The sequence below is a fragment of the Ischnura elegans genome, chromosome 1 (genome assembly GCF_921293095.1).
Source record: "Ischnura elegans chromosome 1, ioIscEleg1.1, whole genome shotgun sequence".
NCBI classification, from domain to species: domain Eukaryota; kingdom Metazoa; phylum Arthropoda; class Insecta; order Odonata; family Coenagrionidae; genus Ischnura; species Ischnura elegans.
Window position 1 is genome coordinate 132,478,617 of NC_060246.1, and position 12,424 is coordinate 132,491,040.

Here is a 12,424-nt window from a genome sequence, read left to right on the forward strand (position 1 = left end):
GGGCTGAAAAGGAAAAGGGAAACACTCACATTTCCCAAACATTCTTCCTTGGGCTGCGTCTAAAATTAGCTAAATTTTTCATGAAACATTTGGTTGTACAGCATTTGAAAATGGATCAAATCAGCCACATCCTTCCTAAAAATGCAACCAAAAAAAATGGGTAGTTAAGTTATAGTTTGTGTTAGCTAACACTAAAAAAGTGTGTTTTTTTCCTTATTTTATTCTTTCAAGGAATAGACGTATGCTTCAGGAAGATGGAAGTTTTTCTATTCCACAGCCAAGGCTGGTGTGAATCAAAAGCGTTGATCAACAGAGCCAGATAAGCCACTGACTGATAATGGGAAAGCAAATGTGATCACGAATTCAGATTGGTTTTGCCTTACACCAGAGGAACTCAGATCTCATGCTGATTGAATTCTCTTTTAGGTAAATTTATTTTTTAACTGCCATCTGGAGACATTATTTAAATATGTTTTTTCTGTGTGCATGTTTCTGTATTGGTTCAATAAAGGTTACTGTACAAGCATGTTAGCATAGAAGCACTGTGCATGTTTTTTTTGTGAGCAAACAACGTGTAGAATTACATAGCTGTATAACTTCTAGCTTTTTAAGTGTCAGCTGAGGTCGTGAGCCAAACCTATCATAAGTTGAACCTATTTTAAAACTGTGGGTTGACTGGGATTAAATTTTTATCATTTGTAAGCATCATATTGAATTTTTAATGCATTAACTGTCATACTTGCTCTTAAAATCTCATATTTTCTTCCTCTTGATCCATTAAGTACTTAATAAATTCATGAAAAAGTGAATTCTGATGAACGTGACTAAAATGAGTTTGTATTATTATGAGAGATGTGCCAGGGGTCATATTTTCATAACTAACCCAAAGTACTTGTTAGAACAGATCTATACTGTGATTTGTACTAATTTATTTCATGTATTTACTCATAGGGCAAATAATGTAATATATATATTGTATTACTCCTTGATTATTATATGAAATGCTTACAAAATTTCTATTTTTTCTTCCAGAAAAGAAATATTTTGAGCTGAGACAGTTCTGCAAGGACAGCATATCTGTGCGCTGAATCAACAATAATAATTGCACATAATGGGTGCAAAAAAATACCCTACTGAAGGAGCTGAAAATTTTTTTAGTGTATACCATGACCGAAAACTGTGTGTGACAGAGAAACTATTATTCAGAGTCAGTTTACAAATTATGATGAAAGAATGATGATTATTGTCATATGAACTCAGGATTCTGTAATATGCTGATAATTAGCAAGATGTTAAAAATTGCCACTACTACTAAGTGCCCAGAATGCATATTCCATTGAAACCTTGTAAAGTATGACACCTTTTTATTAACCCCTCTCTGAAGTGAGGGGAAAATAGGTTGATGTGAGAGTATTTGTTTTGCGTGACTGAATGAATGCGTATAATGAGTGTAATTGTGGATGTTTGTGTGATTGTGTGTATGTACATGAGCAAGTGCATTTGTGCTGGACTCTGAATTTTTAAAGGGTCTGTTGAGTGCAACAATAGAGTTTGACCGTTTGATTGCTTATGTTGAGATGATGGGAATTGAGTTTTTTTGAAGGTCAGGAGACTAACATGGTTGTAGACTGGGTTTTGGGATATTTGTTAACCAACGGTTATCATTCAAAAAATTACCAATTTGAGAAGTCTGTCCCAATCTAATAGAGCAACTCATTTACAGCCAATAATGATACTTAGATTACATATCCCAGTCTGCCGATGGAAATGTGAGAAGATCGTTGGTTATGCAGAAACACCACTATTGAGAATTAATCTCGTCAAGAGTGCAGTTTTCAGATTGTGGTGTACTTAAAAATTGTAGTCATCTGTTTTCATGCATTAGGCAGGCTGTTTCAAGTATCTGTTGATTTATCCATCAAAATTCTACTCAGCTAAGGACTGGTCTGCAGGTCAGCCAAACACAAATGCCAAATATTCATTCTATCATACTGCCAGTTTTTCATATGTGAATGGAAATGTTAAAATGAATTGAGAGAGTGTGGGGAGAGAAAATAATGGAGGTTTTTAAATTAATGTAACCCTGAGAGCTCTTTTTTTTGATAGGGCAAGGGAGTTCAGAGTAATATTGGGTCAGTTTAATGACCCCGTAAAGTGTTGTTGTTACTTGATGCTCTGTGTAAACCTGAGTATTCAATCTTATGGCATTATTTCTTTTTTTTAGTCAATAGCATCCTATTCAGTAAGAAGTTGTGGACTGCAATGATTCACCCTCTAAAATTACCTATCACAGTGTATCAGTAAAAGTCACATTTTACTTTCGTTGAGTGCTGATATCCAGCGTGTTAATAACCAGCATGAAAATTATTACATAATCAGTTACATTTTGTAGTTTGGTTGAATCATTGTTCTTTGCATCCTCTTTCCTATAATGTGGTGCTACATTAATCTGTTGATGGTTAAACCATATGGTAAAAATAAAGATTCACTGTTGCTTGAAAAAAAGAACCTTTAACTTAAATCTAATCGAGATTGTTACCTTGACTGAGTGAGGAATTTAATTGTTAGTTTGGTATTTTTTTGATGGTGAAGTGATTATTTTTGCCACAAATGCTGAAAGAAAGCACTGGTCAAATGGCCTTTTACCACTTCTGTCGAGGAAATACCAAAAATGTTTAATCGAGCTGAAATAGTACATAGCACCATGAATTAATTTATCCATTCTTGTTTATGCGCAAATCTCCACTCTGTTCATCCCCAGTTGTTGTTGAATTGTTGGTATATTTTTGCCTAAGAATTGGCAAGTGAAATTGTAAGATAAATGTACAAATTGTGTACTTCGAATTGTAAATTATGGTTTATAACAAGGAAAGTTTTTTAACATAATTGTCTTTATCACTTGAGTATCATCAATTTTCACCTGTGAGTCTCTTTGTGCCAACAGGTTCAACTATCTGGCATAAGCTCGTGCATACTTCAGCCGCTATTTCGATACCTCCACTGCACAAATTCTCAACAATCGCCCACCGATTCAAATCCGCTCATCTAGTAGCCCAACAAAACGAATCTGCTCAGCTGCCGAAGCTTGGAGAATTAGAGGTGAGCGTTTATGCTCCGGCTACTGCCAGCTGAGTGGATTCGCATTGTTGGGCTACTAGATGAGTAGATTTTAGAGATAAATTATGGAGTATATGTGCACCATGGTTACCATTGAATCTGCATGATAAGTATTGTTAGGATAGTATTTTCTGTGAAGAAAATAATTTGACTTGACTAGGGTTTGATGTGTAATTCCAGATTGGTGGCCTGATGCACCAGGTTATCCATGGAGTCATCATGCCATCATTTTCTTGTTGAATTTCATGAGACAATTTGGAAAATGTATGCCATTCAGTTATGGCTAAGTATGATTAACTGTCTCCAATAGTGGCTTAATTAGAGTGGCGTTATCTCCTGTGCCACAATGTTGTCTTGAGACTTGAACTCCTTGTCCAGTGAACCACCTCATATAAAATTTGTTTGGAATTACGATGACTAGGCAGTGTTAGTTGTGGAATACCTAAACGGCAATTGGGAGATTGTATATCTGCTACTGGTTGAGTCAAATAATTATTTCGCAGTGAATTTTGTTGTGAGTGCATTTAGATTTGCACCTTACAGGTTACTGCACACAAATTCATCAGTTTTGACAGTGCTTGTGATTCTTTAAACATGAAACAATCTTCAATGGCTGTAACATATATAGGAATCATGCCACAGGTACAAAACAAATACTGTGTTGCTTTGCTGGAATGGAAGAATTCACAGTGGAGACCAACCCCAGCCTCTCAACCCGAAACCCTTTACAAACCCACACTCAACTCGGGGGAAACCTTTGCGAGGGTTGAAGGTACCTGGCTAAGGTTTCTTCAGTTGAGAGACACATACACTCACTCAACGCAAGGGAAACTCTGAGAGGGTTGAAGGGACCTTGCTAAGTTTGCTTTGGTTGAGAAATAGACATTCACTCAAAGTAAAGGAAACTTTGCAAGGGGTCTCGCTAAGGTTGCTCTGGTTGAGATATCACTGATGAACACGCACACTTGTACATACCACACTCACTCCTTGTTCTATAATTGTTAAATACAAGGGTTCATTTGTATGTGTTGGTCACATTGGTAATGTTTTGCATTCACGTGATTTTTGTTTTGTTGTTTATATTTATTTGTTTATTAGATGATCGGATTGCTGTCGTGTTTTGAGTCTATGAAAGTGAGATAATAAAAGACAAGAATAATCTAACAATAATCAGGCAGAAAATGCTCAGGCACGAGCAATAGTTAGGTAATCCTAGGCCAGAAAAGTGGACCAGTTGCGAAATCAAAGATTTCCTTCTCATCACAGTTGAGGGTCTGATCGTCCCACTAACAAAATTTTTATCAATTTGAGTGAGTGCTTGTAAAGGGTTTCCAGTTGAGAGGCTTCGGTTGGTCACTATTGCGAATTCTCCCATTCCAGCAAACCAACATACTTTTGTACTTATGACAAAATCCCTACGTTGCTGCTATTGGAGACCATTTTCTGTTTCATGATTGAGGCCTTAGATCTCACCCTGCCCATTCTATTTTGTGAATCTTCATTAATTGATTTCAGCAATGACTACATTTTTCAGTATTTTTCAGAGAAATTCAAACTCCGTGTTTAGTTAAGATCCACTATTGGCATCTTGAAATGAGAAACATTAATTTTCTTGAATGACATCCGAACTACATATGTTTTAGGTCCATAGATATACATCCAATTCCATGAACAGATTGAGTGTGGAACACTTTCTTTGATAGCTGGCTCATGTGGAAGCCTTTGGGAGCTAACATTTTTATTGTGTAGTGGATTAATTTGCTTGCCTAAGACTAGTTGAAGGGTGGTGCAATGGCTGCCATTATTATGCTAGAAGTCAATGTGTGGAGGTGTGTGATAAACTCATTGTCTCTGGGTTCCAATGCGCTTCTTATAAACGAGAAATCTGGAAGTATAAGTTATTTTTGTCTAGCTCCTAGATGGACTTGATTTTCCTTTGTTGGCAATTAATTGTTGAGTAACTGAGAATAACTCTAGGTCATTGCGTCTGTACCACAACCTAAGCCATGCGTATGTGTGTAAAAAGTATTTTGGATGCTTATAGATGGAGTTTTGTGCCATATCTTTTTATTCCTCTTAACATGATTAAGACAGATGGCAAAAGTGGTCCTCCTCCTAGTACACCTAAATTTTTAAAGTCTGTCAATAGTTACAGGAAATTTTTGCTGCGAGTTGTGGATCATCTTTCGATTTTATCATATGAGTTTTGGCTATGTGAAAAAGCTATATAGGAGGAGTAAACATTAAATGAAAATGGATAAAATCAGATTCAGATACTAAACCAAGCTGCCTATGGGGGCAAAAGTAAATGTTAGTTTATACCAGTGGTGCGGACTCCATTGGGCCTGAGGGTGCCTGAGCCCTCTCAAAAATTTGTTATGTGGTGAAGAAAAAATGTCAGGCTTGTTGGTTTTCTCCAGAGGGTCCAGTTATCGAGAGTCGAGTTTTCAGGGTTATAATGTTGATCATATGACTCTTCTAAAATGCTTTTAAAAACTTTAAAACTCACTATTTATAAAATTTCCTGGGGCAAGAGTATGGGCCCCCAATATTTTTATAACTAGGCACCCCTGGTTTGAACATACTTATATAGTCTGAAAAACCCATCATTTTACAAATGGGTTAATTTCATTGCTATAGCTCTCAGTTCATGAAATGGCAATATCCTTTATATCACTCTCACCTTATATATAATACATAGATATCAACATTTAAAGTGGGATATACTGTTAAAAAAATTTATTATTCCCTGAAAAACATTAATACCTTTCTCTGTGTTGGGGTTTCTTATAATAACAAGGAAGATATGGGTTTAAATCAGTGCTGAGGCATTTCTTCATCGTCTATAGTGAGGGGCCCAACATCCAACACCACTCCAGGTCTGCCTTCTGCCATAGCTTCCGCTACCAATCTTCGATTTTCAGATGCTAGTAATTCAACCTGAAAGTGAAAATTCAAGGGTTTGTTAATGACCTAAAATGTTTGAATGCATAAATGAATAACATACTATCTGGAAATCAAGCATTAATTTCACAGTAAACATTTTAATAGAGTATGATATTGCTCTTTTGGACTCTTCAGTGAATTATGATTTCATTTTATTCTTATTCATTTAGTTTAAAATCTTTAATATCTGTAGCACAAATTAATTCCAAACTAAATTGTCATAATTTTTATTTTAACACATGAGATAGTCATTTTTACATGTCAGTGATGTTAATTCATTTTAGGTCCATTCCGTAATCAAAATCCTGTTTACCAAGAAGAAAGAAGTTTGATAATTGGTTAATCTATAATTGGAAATTTCAATCCATAAATTTCCCATTCCATAGTTTATGAATATATATTCTCAGAAAATGAGTGTGATGATCATAAAAATGTTTTTTCAAAAATTTTAACCCTTTCGCTGCCATGAACATACCTGGTACGTTCACACAGCAGGCTGCATAGGTACCTTGAATATACCTTTTCTTTATCCCTGCCTTCACTCAGTGCTTTCGCCACACGTGATGGGTAAGTTTCAAGAGTGTGAGCAGCAGTGAAAGGGTTAAGGTATTTCAATTGCATTTGCAAATAGCATTAACTGTTGCTTCATATTAGTAATGTGGGGGTCACTTAAAAATTCATCTTGGCATTATTTTCTACATTTAGCTGGTTCTTTGGAATGTTCATTCTAAGAGTGTAGGATATAAGATAAAATAGTAGCCTCACCTTTTCTTCATATTTTGAACGAAGTTTCTTGAAAGTGCTCAATTGAATTTCATATTCTCGCTTTAAACTGGCATTTAATTGTGTTGCCCTCTCCACTCGCTCGATGGCTTGGGCTCGCTGATCTCTTTCTGCCTGAATTTTTGCCTCCACAGCCTCCATTTCCCCTCGAAGATGTTCCACTTCAGAATTTCGAATTCCCAGGAGATCTTTTGTTATACTGGTCACCTCTTTTAGAGAAATAACCTGTGTAAATGAGAAAATCAATGCGTTATATGTTAATTCAACTGTGTATACATACTATGTACTATATGCAAAGACACATATATGAAAAAACATTGTTTTCGAGGCTGGGGAAATCACTAATGTATAAGATGACTTAATTGTTTGCACATTAAAAAAATAAGGATAAATCTCCTCAGAAAAACACATGGAATTTCCAAACAAACTCACACAAATTTCCAAAATGCATACCATAACTGGTGAAGTGAAAACTTAGAAAGAAAGCATATCATATTAACTATTATTTTTTTCTATTACGAAGTTCTGGGGGGGATGGTCACCCCTCTTCCCTCCTTGATCCAGCAATATATGATAGCCATTTTTCTTTGCTATGATCTTCATGGTTTAAATGACAGCGATAATAAAAATTAATCTTAATATTTATTTTTACCCTTAAATGAAAATAAGTCAATAGAATCACAAGAAATTTGCAAAATGCTTGTGAGACATACATAAACACAATAAAAGCAAATATGTAGGGTAGGTTAGTGCTCAAAAACTTTTACATCACTCTGTGATTCTTCCTCTTATTTGGTGTCTTTTAATTATTAATTTTTTTAAAATAATATTTTTGACTTCATATATCTTGTTAGGATAAAAGTACATATAGTCAAACTCAAAAGTATTCCCACAAATTGTGCGGTGCCGTTTTCACTGCAGTATGGGGACTTACAAATTTTCTATAGTCTTGCAAACAGGGAAATTCAAGCAACATTCACATTTTTCATACTATTGTAGCTAATGCTTCATTTAAGGAGATAAGGGATACGTAAAGGGGTAAGTTTTCATTTATTTTGCAGCTAATGCTGGAGGTGAAATCCATTTCCAGAGCTTTAAATTCACTCGTAAATCACCCAATTCGTTTAGACTTACTTTCTTATCAATAAAATTATTCATGAATGCAAAATATATATAAGCAAGTTGTAATATCACTGCAAATAATGCTACTGTCTGTTTCCATTAAGTATTCCCTTGTTATAACAACACACCAGCAAACTGGTTCGTTCATGGGTTCCTCCCCATATGCCAAATCAGGAAAAATCATCATGAGACAATAAGATCATTGCTTGTCTTAGTATAAAATACGGCTGATTTGAGTTATCCTCTAGATAAATTATGGATATTGTTACTCTGTAATTTATTCTAACATGCTACTATTCATTACATTTCAACTTACCTGAGCTCGAAGCTGCACATTTTGTTGTTCCAAGGAAGTTGCTTGCATTGTCTTGTCTTTTAGGCGTGCTACTGCTGTAGTTAGTGCAGCACGTAATTTTTCAACATCTTTTCGTAGACCTTGTTCTACTTCTGTACCGGAAGGAGGTGGTGGGGGAGGATTCTTGTCTCCTTGTCGTTTTCCTTGTTTATGGTCTCTTCCAGTATTCCCTGAGTCTTTTGATGATAATTCAAGTGATTTAATCTTATCTTGTGCCTTTTGTAAGTCTTCCTTGATATTTTTTAATTCCTCCTGGTTGCTTTTTAAGGCAGATTCAAGTTGTTGGACATCTCTTTGTTCTCCCTAGCAATAGAAGGAATTTTTACAAATACATTTATTCAATCCGAGTGGTATAGGTACCTACTAATATTTTTAGATATTTGCATAAATAAAATTAATAGTTTTATCAGTATACAGATAAAATTATTTGAAGCTCTTCAGTATGATGGGGTACATCATATGTTGATGCTAGAAAAGAAAAACAATGAGATTTCTTAGCGCTTTCTTTTATGCCTCAGATTTCTTGGGATGTAAAGGTGTTGGTAGAAGTACTTCATGTACAGCTTCATATGTGATTGTTTTATTCAGGGTCTCTCAAATATTCTTCATTATTCTATTGTCAGATTTATATTCAGTATGATTTGAAAATTAATTAAGTGTGTCATTCATGAGAAATGGAAGAATAATTATATTACACCAACCTCCTTTAACATAACTGCTGGTGAAGAAGTCCCATCCAGCATTTCTTTCTCTCGAATCAGCCATGAATCCCTATCCTTTTGAAACTGAATTAGGTGAGACTCCATAATCCTCTTTTGAGACTCATTTTCAGCTCTTGCCTGAAAAAGCCTTACTTTCAAAGATTCATCAGCTTCAATACACGAGATGGCATTCCTTTTCCAAGGAAAATTTTGTCAAAATTACCTGAACAAGTTGGTCCTGAAGCTTCTTCATGAGTTCATGCTGATCTGCAGTCTCTTGTCCCTCCACTTTTCCTAAATTACTGTTTTTATTTGTTTCAATAATTGACACCTGCATGTTAGATTGTGGAGTTGAGTTTCCAGTGGTTAGCTGATCAGTGGACATCTTTACCTGTAAGTAAAATACCATTTCTCACATAACTGCCAATTATATTTTTATATGCAGAAATACATACATATAAATAACCAGAATTGAATTGCATAAAACCTATCTGGATAAAACCTATCTCTGGATTGTTATATGTTGATGATTACGTTATAATGTGATATTTGCCCAAGAAAAATATAATTCATGTTTACATAAAACACAGCACAGCAATATTATTCTCTGGCCGTATTGGTCCCCAAACCATCATACAATTTCTTTCCATTTGTCACTAAATCCTCTTTCTTTTTTCCAACTGTGAATCCTCATATTTAATTCTCCCTTCATTTTTCCTTTGTATTAATTATCCACACAACATATTGAATCTTTAGAAAACTAGTGTATAGTATGCCACTTTAGTATGTATTCCCTTAAATGATGACGTCATTTATTCAGTACTTAGCTCAAGCTCGTTGATATTTGGTCCAGACAAATTTTGCTTCTAAGCAACCATATCCTGTTAAACTTGAGATACTTCAGTGTCTGCACATGTGTCTCATAGTTTTTCTTCATTTTCTATTCTGCTAAAAATTTCCAGAAAATAATATTCATTAATTTTAGCCGATTTCCTGACTGCCGACACATTTGGAGAATTCACGCCCTCGAGTGCACTTTGCCTAAAATCCAGGGGCGAGTAGCAAAAATAAGAAATTTTCCTTGGTCAATTCATGCACGCACACAATTCTATCGATAAAAATTTCCTTTGAAAAAATTATTTCAGACACCGAAGATATGTACGCTTTCATTTCATTTTAATTGGTAAATACCTTTAAAAAATCACTTTTTTTGCGAGGTGTGGCCGTTACGCCTGATTTTATTTTTTTATGCAACCGGAGTAATCCCAATGACAGAATAAAAATCGAATAGAAAACGTAGCGAATGCAGAGACGCATTTTTGGACTTATATTGGATGTATATTTCAATAGTCAATACCCCGAAAGAGAGGCAAATGTGTCAATCTGAGGTACAGCTTAATTACGTATATCGCCATTCCCCCTTGCCGCCGCGCCATGATTTGAAATACTTTAAACTGCGTATGTTAACACGGGCGCTGTTTGAGGAAGCACGTCTCATTCATAATTCAGTCGCCTCGCTTTTACATTTATGAAGGGCATAATGCCTCGAAATAATCGGGCATTTAATGTTTGTCAGTTTATTAATTAAGGCTGGATACGACCGAGCATGAAAGTGATTGAACATCACGTACAGCGTTTATAACTTACTATGCTCGGGGGATGGTCTCGCGTTATACTATTTTCCTTTATTAGGTAAAGAAAGCGGAATTACTGGATAACTGGAATATTGCAGAAAATTCTTTCGTTTTCCTGCTATTTCATCACCCCGCCTGCCGAACCAGCTATGTACCAATGAGGAATAAACACCATATACAATTGCAGGTGTACGCTCAGTTTTCACCTCAAATTTTCTACTGTTATGGTTAGTTTAAAATCAAAACAGAGCACCCGTTAACTTTCGTCCATAGTTAGTAAGATACTACAGTAATCTATGCTGTTATTGAAACGTTAACTCACGAAATAGGTTGGCCACGGGTGCTAAACTCTTATTCCTCTCTTCTTCTGCAGAGACTAAAATGTAAGATGATAGAGATAACTAGGAAACATTAAAGCTGTAACGTGGGGATCAGGATCATCGGAGAGTTCCGCCCCGAACGGAGTTGAATTTTGTTCTCCCGTATTTTTAGGACGACAGCCTTCCAATCTAAAATTAGCCCGCCCACCCCACGCAGCTTCCGCGCGATTAAACGCTACGCCACTTCGGGTGGAAATCTAACTACTGTGTTTGCTTTACATTTCCAACTTACTGCAATTGTTGTCACTAGCACTTCTCTTGATGGTGAACTTTCACATCAATGAATTGTGAACAGGTCATCGATTACAATAGGGTCGTTCAATCCTATCCAATTGGACCCGAAATCACTATTTAATAAAATAGTGCAGAAAGTGGAAGGGAAAAATAAAAGACAACGAAAGTCTTCTTTACTCATCCACTTTTTTAACTTAATCCTTTCCGGTTAAATTTTTTATTACATTTTTTTCAAAATAATTTTTAGGAAAAAAACGGCATGATTGATTGTTCTTCCCTCTAAATGTTTTCTCAATGCCCTCTAAATTTTCTTTCTTATTGTTTAAAGTAAAAATCCACTGGTTTTAATAGTATCCATGATGCATCGAAGAGTTTTTCTTTGGAAATTTTCGATGTATGATATCTCTTGAACAAGGATGCCGACTCACAAAAAATATTGGGGGGGCCCAAACCGGGGATCTTGCCCCGGGAAATGAGTTTTAAGTTTTTTAAGCATTTTAGAAGAGTCATATTATCAACGTTAGAACCCTGATAACTCTAATCTCGATATGTGGGTACTCCGGGGAAAATCGGCAAGCCTGACACATTTTTTTCACACACCCATAACGAATTTTTGAGGGGGCTCGGGCCCCCTCAGGCCCCATAGAGTCGGCGCCACTGCTCTTGAAATAATGTATAATCCCTTGAGCCCTGGTATAATCGCAGCGACTCGTGATGTCGAGCTAAACTTGTCGTTGGATCTGATGTTAGTACTAGGTCACAAGGCTGCAGTGGCGGCTCGTGAGTCAAATGCTAGGGGGGGCGCACTCCACCGGGGGGTCATAATTTTTTAATATTTCGTGTATTTTATTAAGTTTTTACGGCAATCTAGGAATTAAATTTTGTGATGCCATATGTTCCGTTTTTTTCAACAAAAATACCTAGTTCTCCTAATAAGGCTTGATTAATAAATACTAAATGCAGAAGACTCTCGGTCATACGGATCGGCTTAGTCCGGACTCTCGATTATACTGATCAATGATCTTGAAGAATAAAAATATATTTGCTGCGATATTATGCAAATACAAACGAAAATACGTTTTAGCGCCTACATTCTTCGTGCGGATATGCCCGCAATACACTTCTGTTGTTCGCTTTGCAATCATAATGCGT

At 35.9% G+C, this 12,424-nt stretch overlaps 2 protein-coding genes across 3 annotated transcripts in view; one reads left to right on the forward strand and one right to left on the reverse strand.

Annotated features, from left to right (window-relative positions):
- LOC124164299 (unconventional myosin-Ia-like) overlaps nucleotides 1–2,886 on the forward strand; it is an 86,841-nt gene extending 83,955 nt beyond the window's left edge. Inside the window, exons 26-27 of the mRNA XM_046541589.1 lie at nucleotides 232–426; nucleotides 1,033–2,886. The gene's annotated coding sequence lies outside the window, so the exon portion shown is untranslated. The remainder of the gene's footprint in view (nucleotides 1–231; nucleotides 427–1,032) is intronic.
- A 2,955-nt stretch (nucleotides 2,887–5,841) lies between these two features.
- On the reverse strand, nucleotides 5,842–11,152 carry LOC124170224 (golgin subfamily A member 2). 2 transcript variants are annotated; one of them, XM_046548933.1, is made up of 6 exons: nucleotides 10,981–11,152; nucleotides 9,248–9,415; nucleotides 9,025–9,162; nucleotides 8,285–8,626; nucleotides 6,829–7,071; nucleotides 5,842–6,057 (listed from the first exon to the last, which is right to left on the reverse strand). In XM_046548933.1, exons 2-6 carry the CDS (start codon nucleotides 9,407–9,409, stop codon nucleotides 5,935–5,937), a joined length of 1,008 nt encoding a protein of 335 aa, XP_046404889.1. In that variant the 5' UTR covers nucleotides 9,410–9,415; nucleotides 10,981–11,152; the 3' UTR covers nucleotides 5,842–5,934. The 2 variants fall into 2 exon arrangements, with proteins under 2 accessions (XP_046404889.1, XP_046404897.1); XM_046548941.1 differs by having other exon boundaries at nucleotides 9,025–9,172; nucleotides 10,981–11,151.
- Nucleotides 11,153–12,424: the final 1,272 nt, after the last annotated feature.

Bases quoted from the DNA above. Each gene is read 5' to 3' on its own strand.
- LOC124170224 (XM_046548933.1), bottom strand. From the start codon at position 9,409: ATGTCCACTGATCAGCTAACCACTGGAAACTCAACTCCACAATCTAAC. The intron at 9,163-9,247 runs GTAATTTTGACA...AGGCTTTTTCAG, and splicing joins TTCAGGACCAACTTGTTCAG to GCAAGAGCTGAAAATGAGTC. The intron at 6,058-6,828 runs GTGAGGCTACTA...TTTCACTTTCAG, and splicing joins GTTCAAAATATGAAGAAAAG to GTTGAATTACTAGCATCTGA.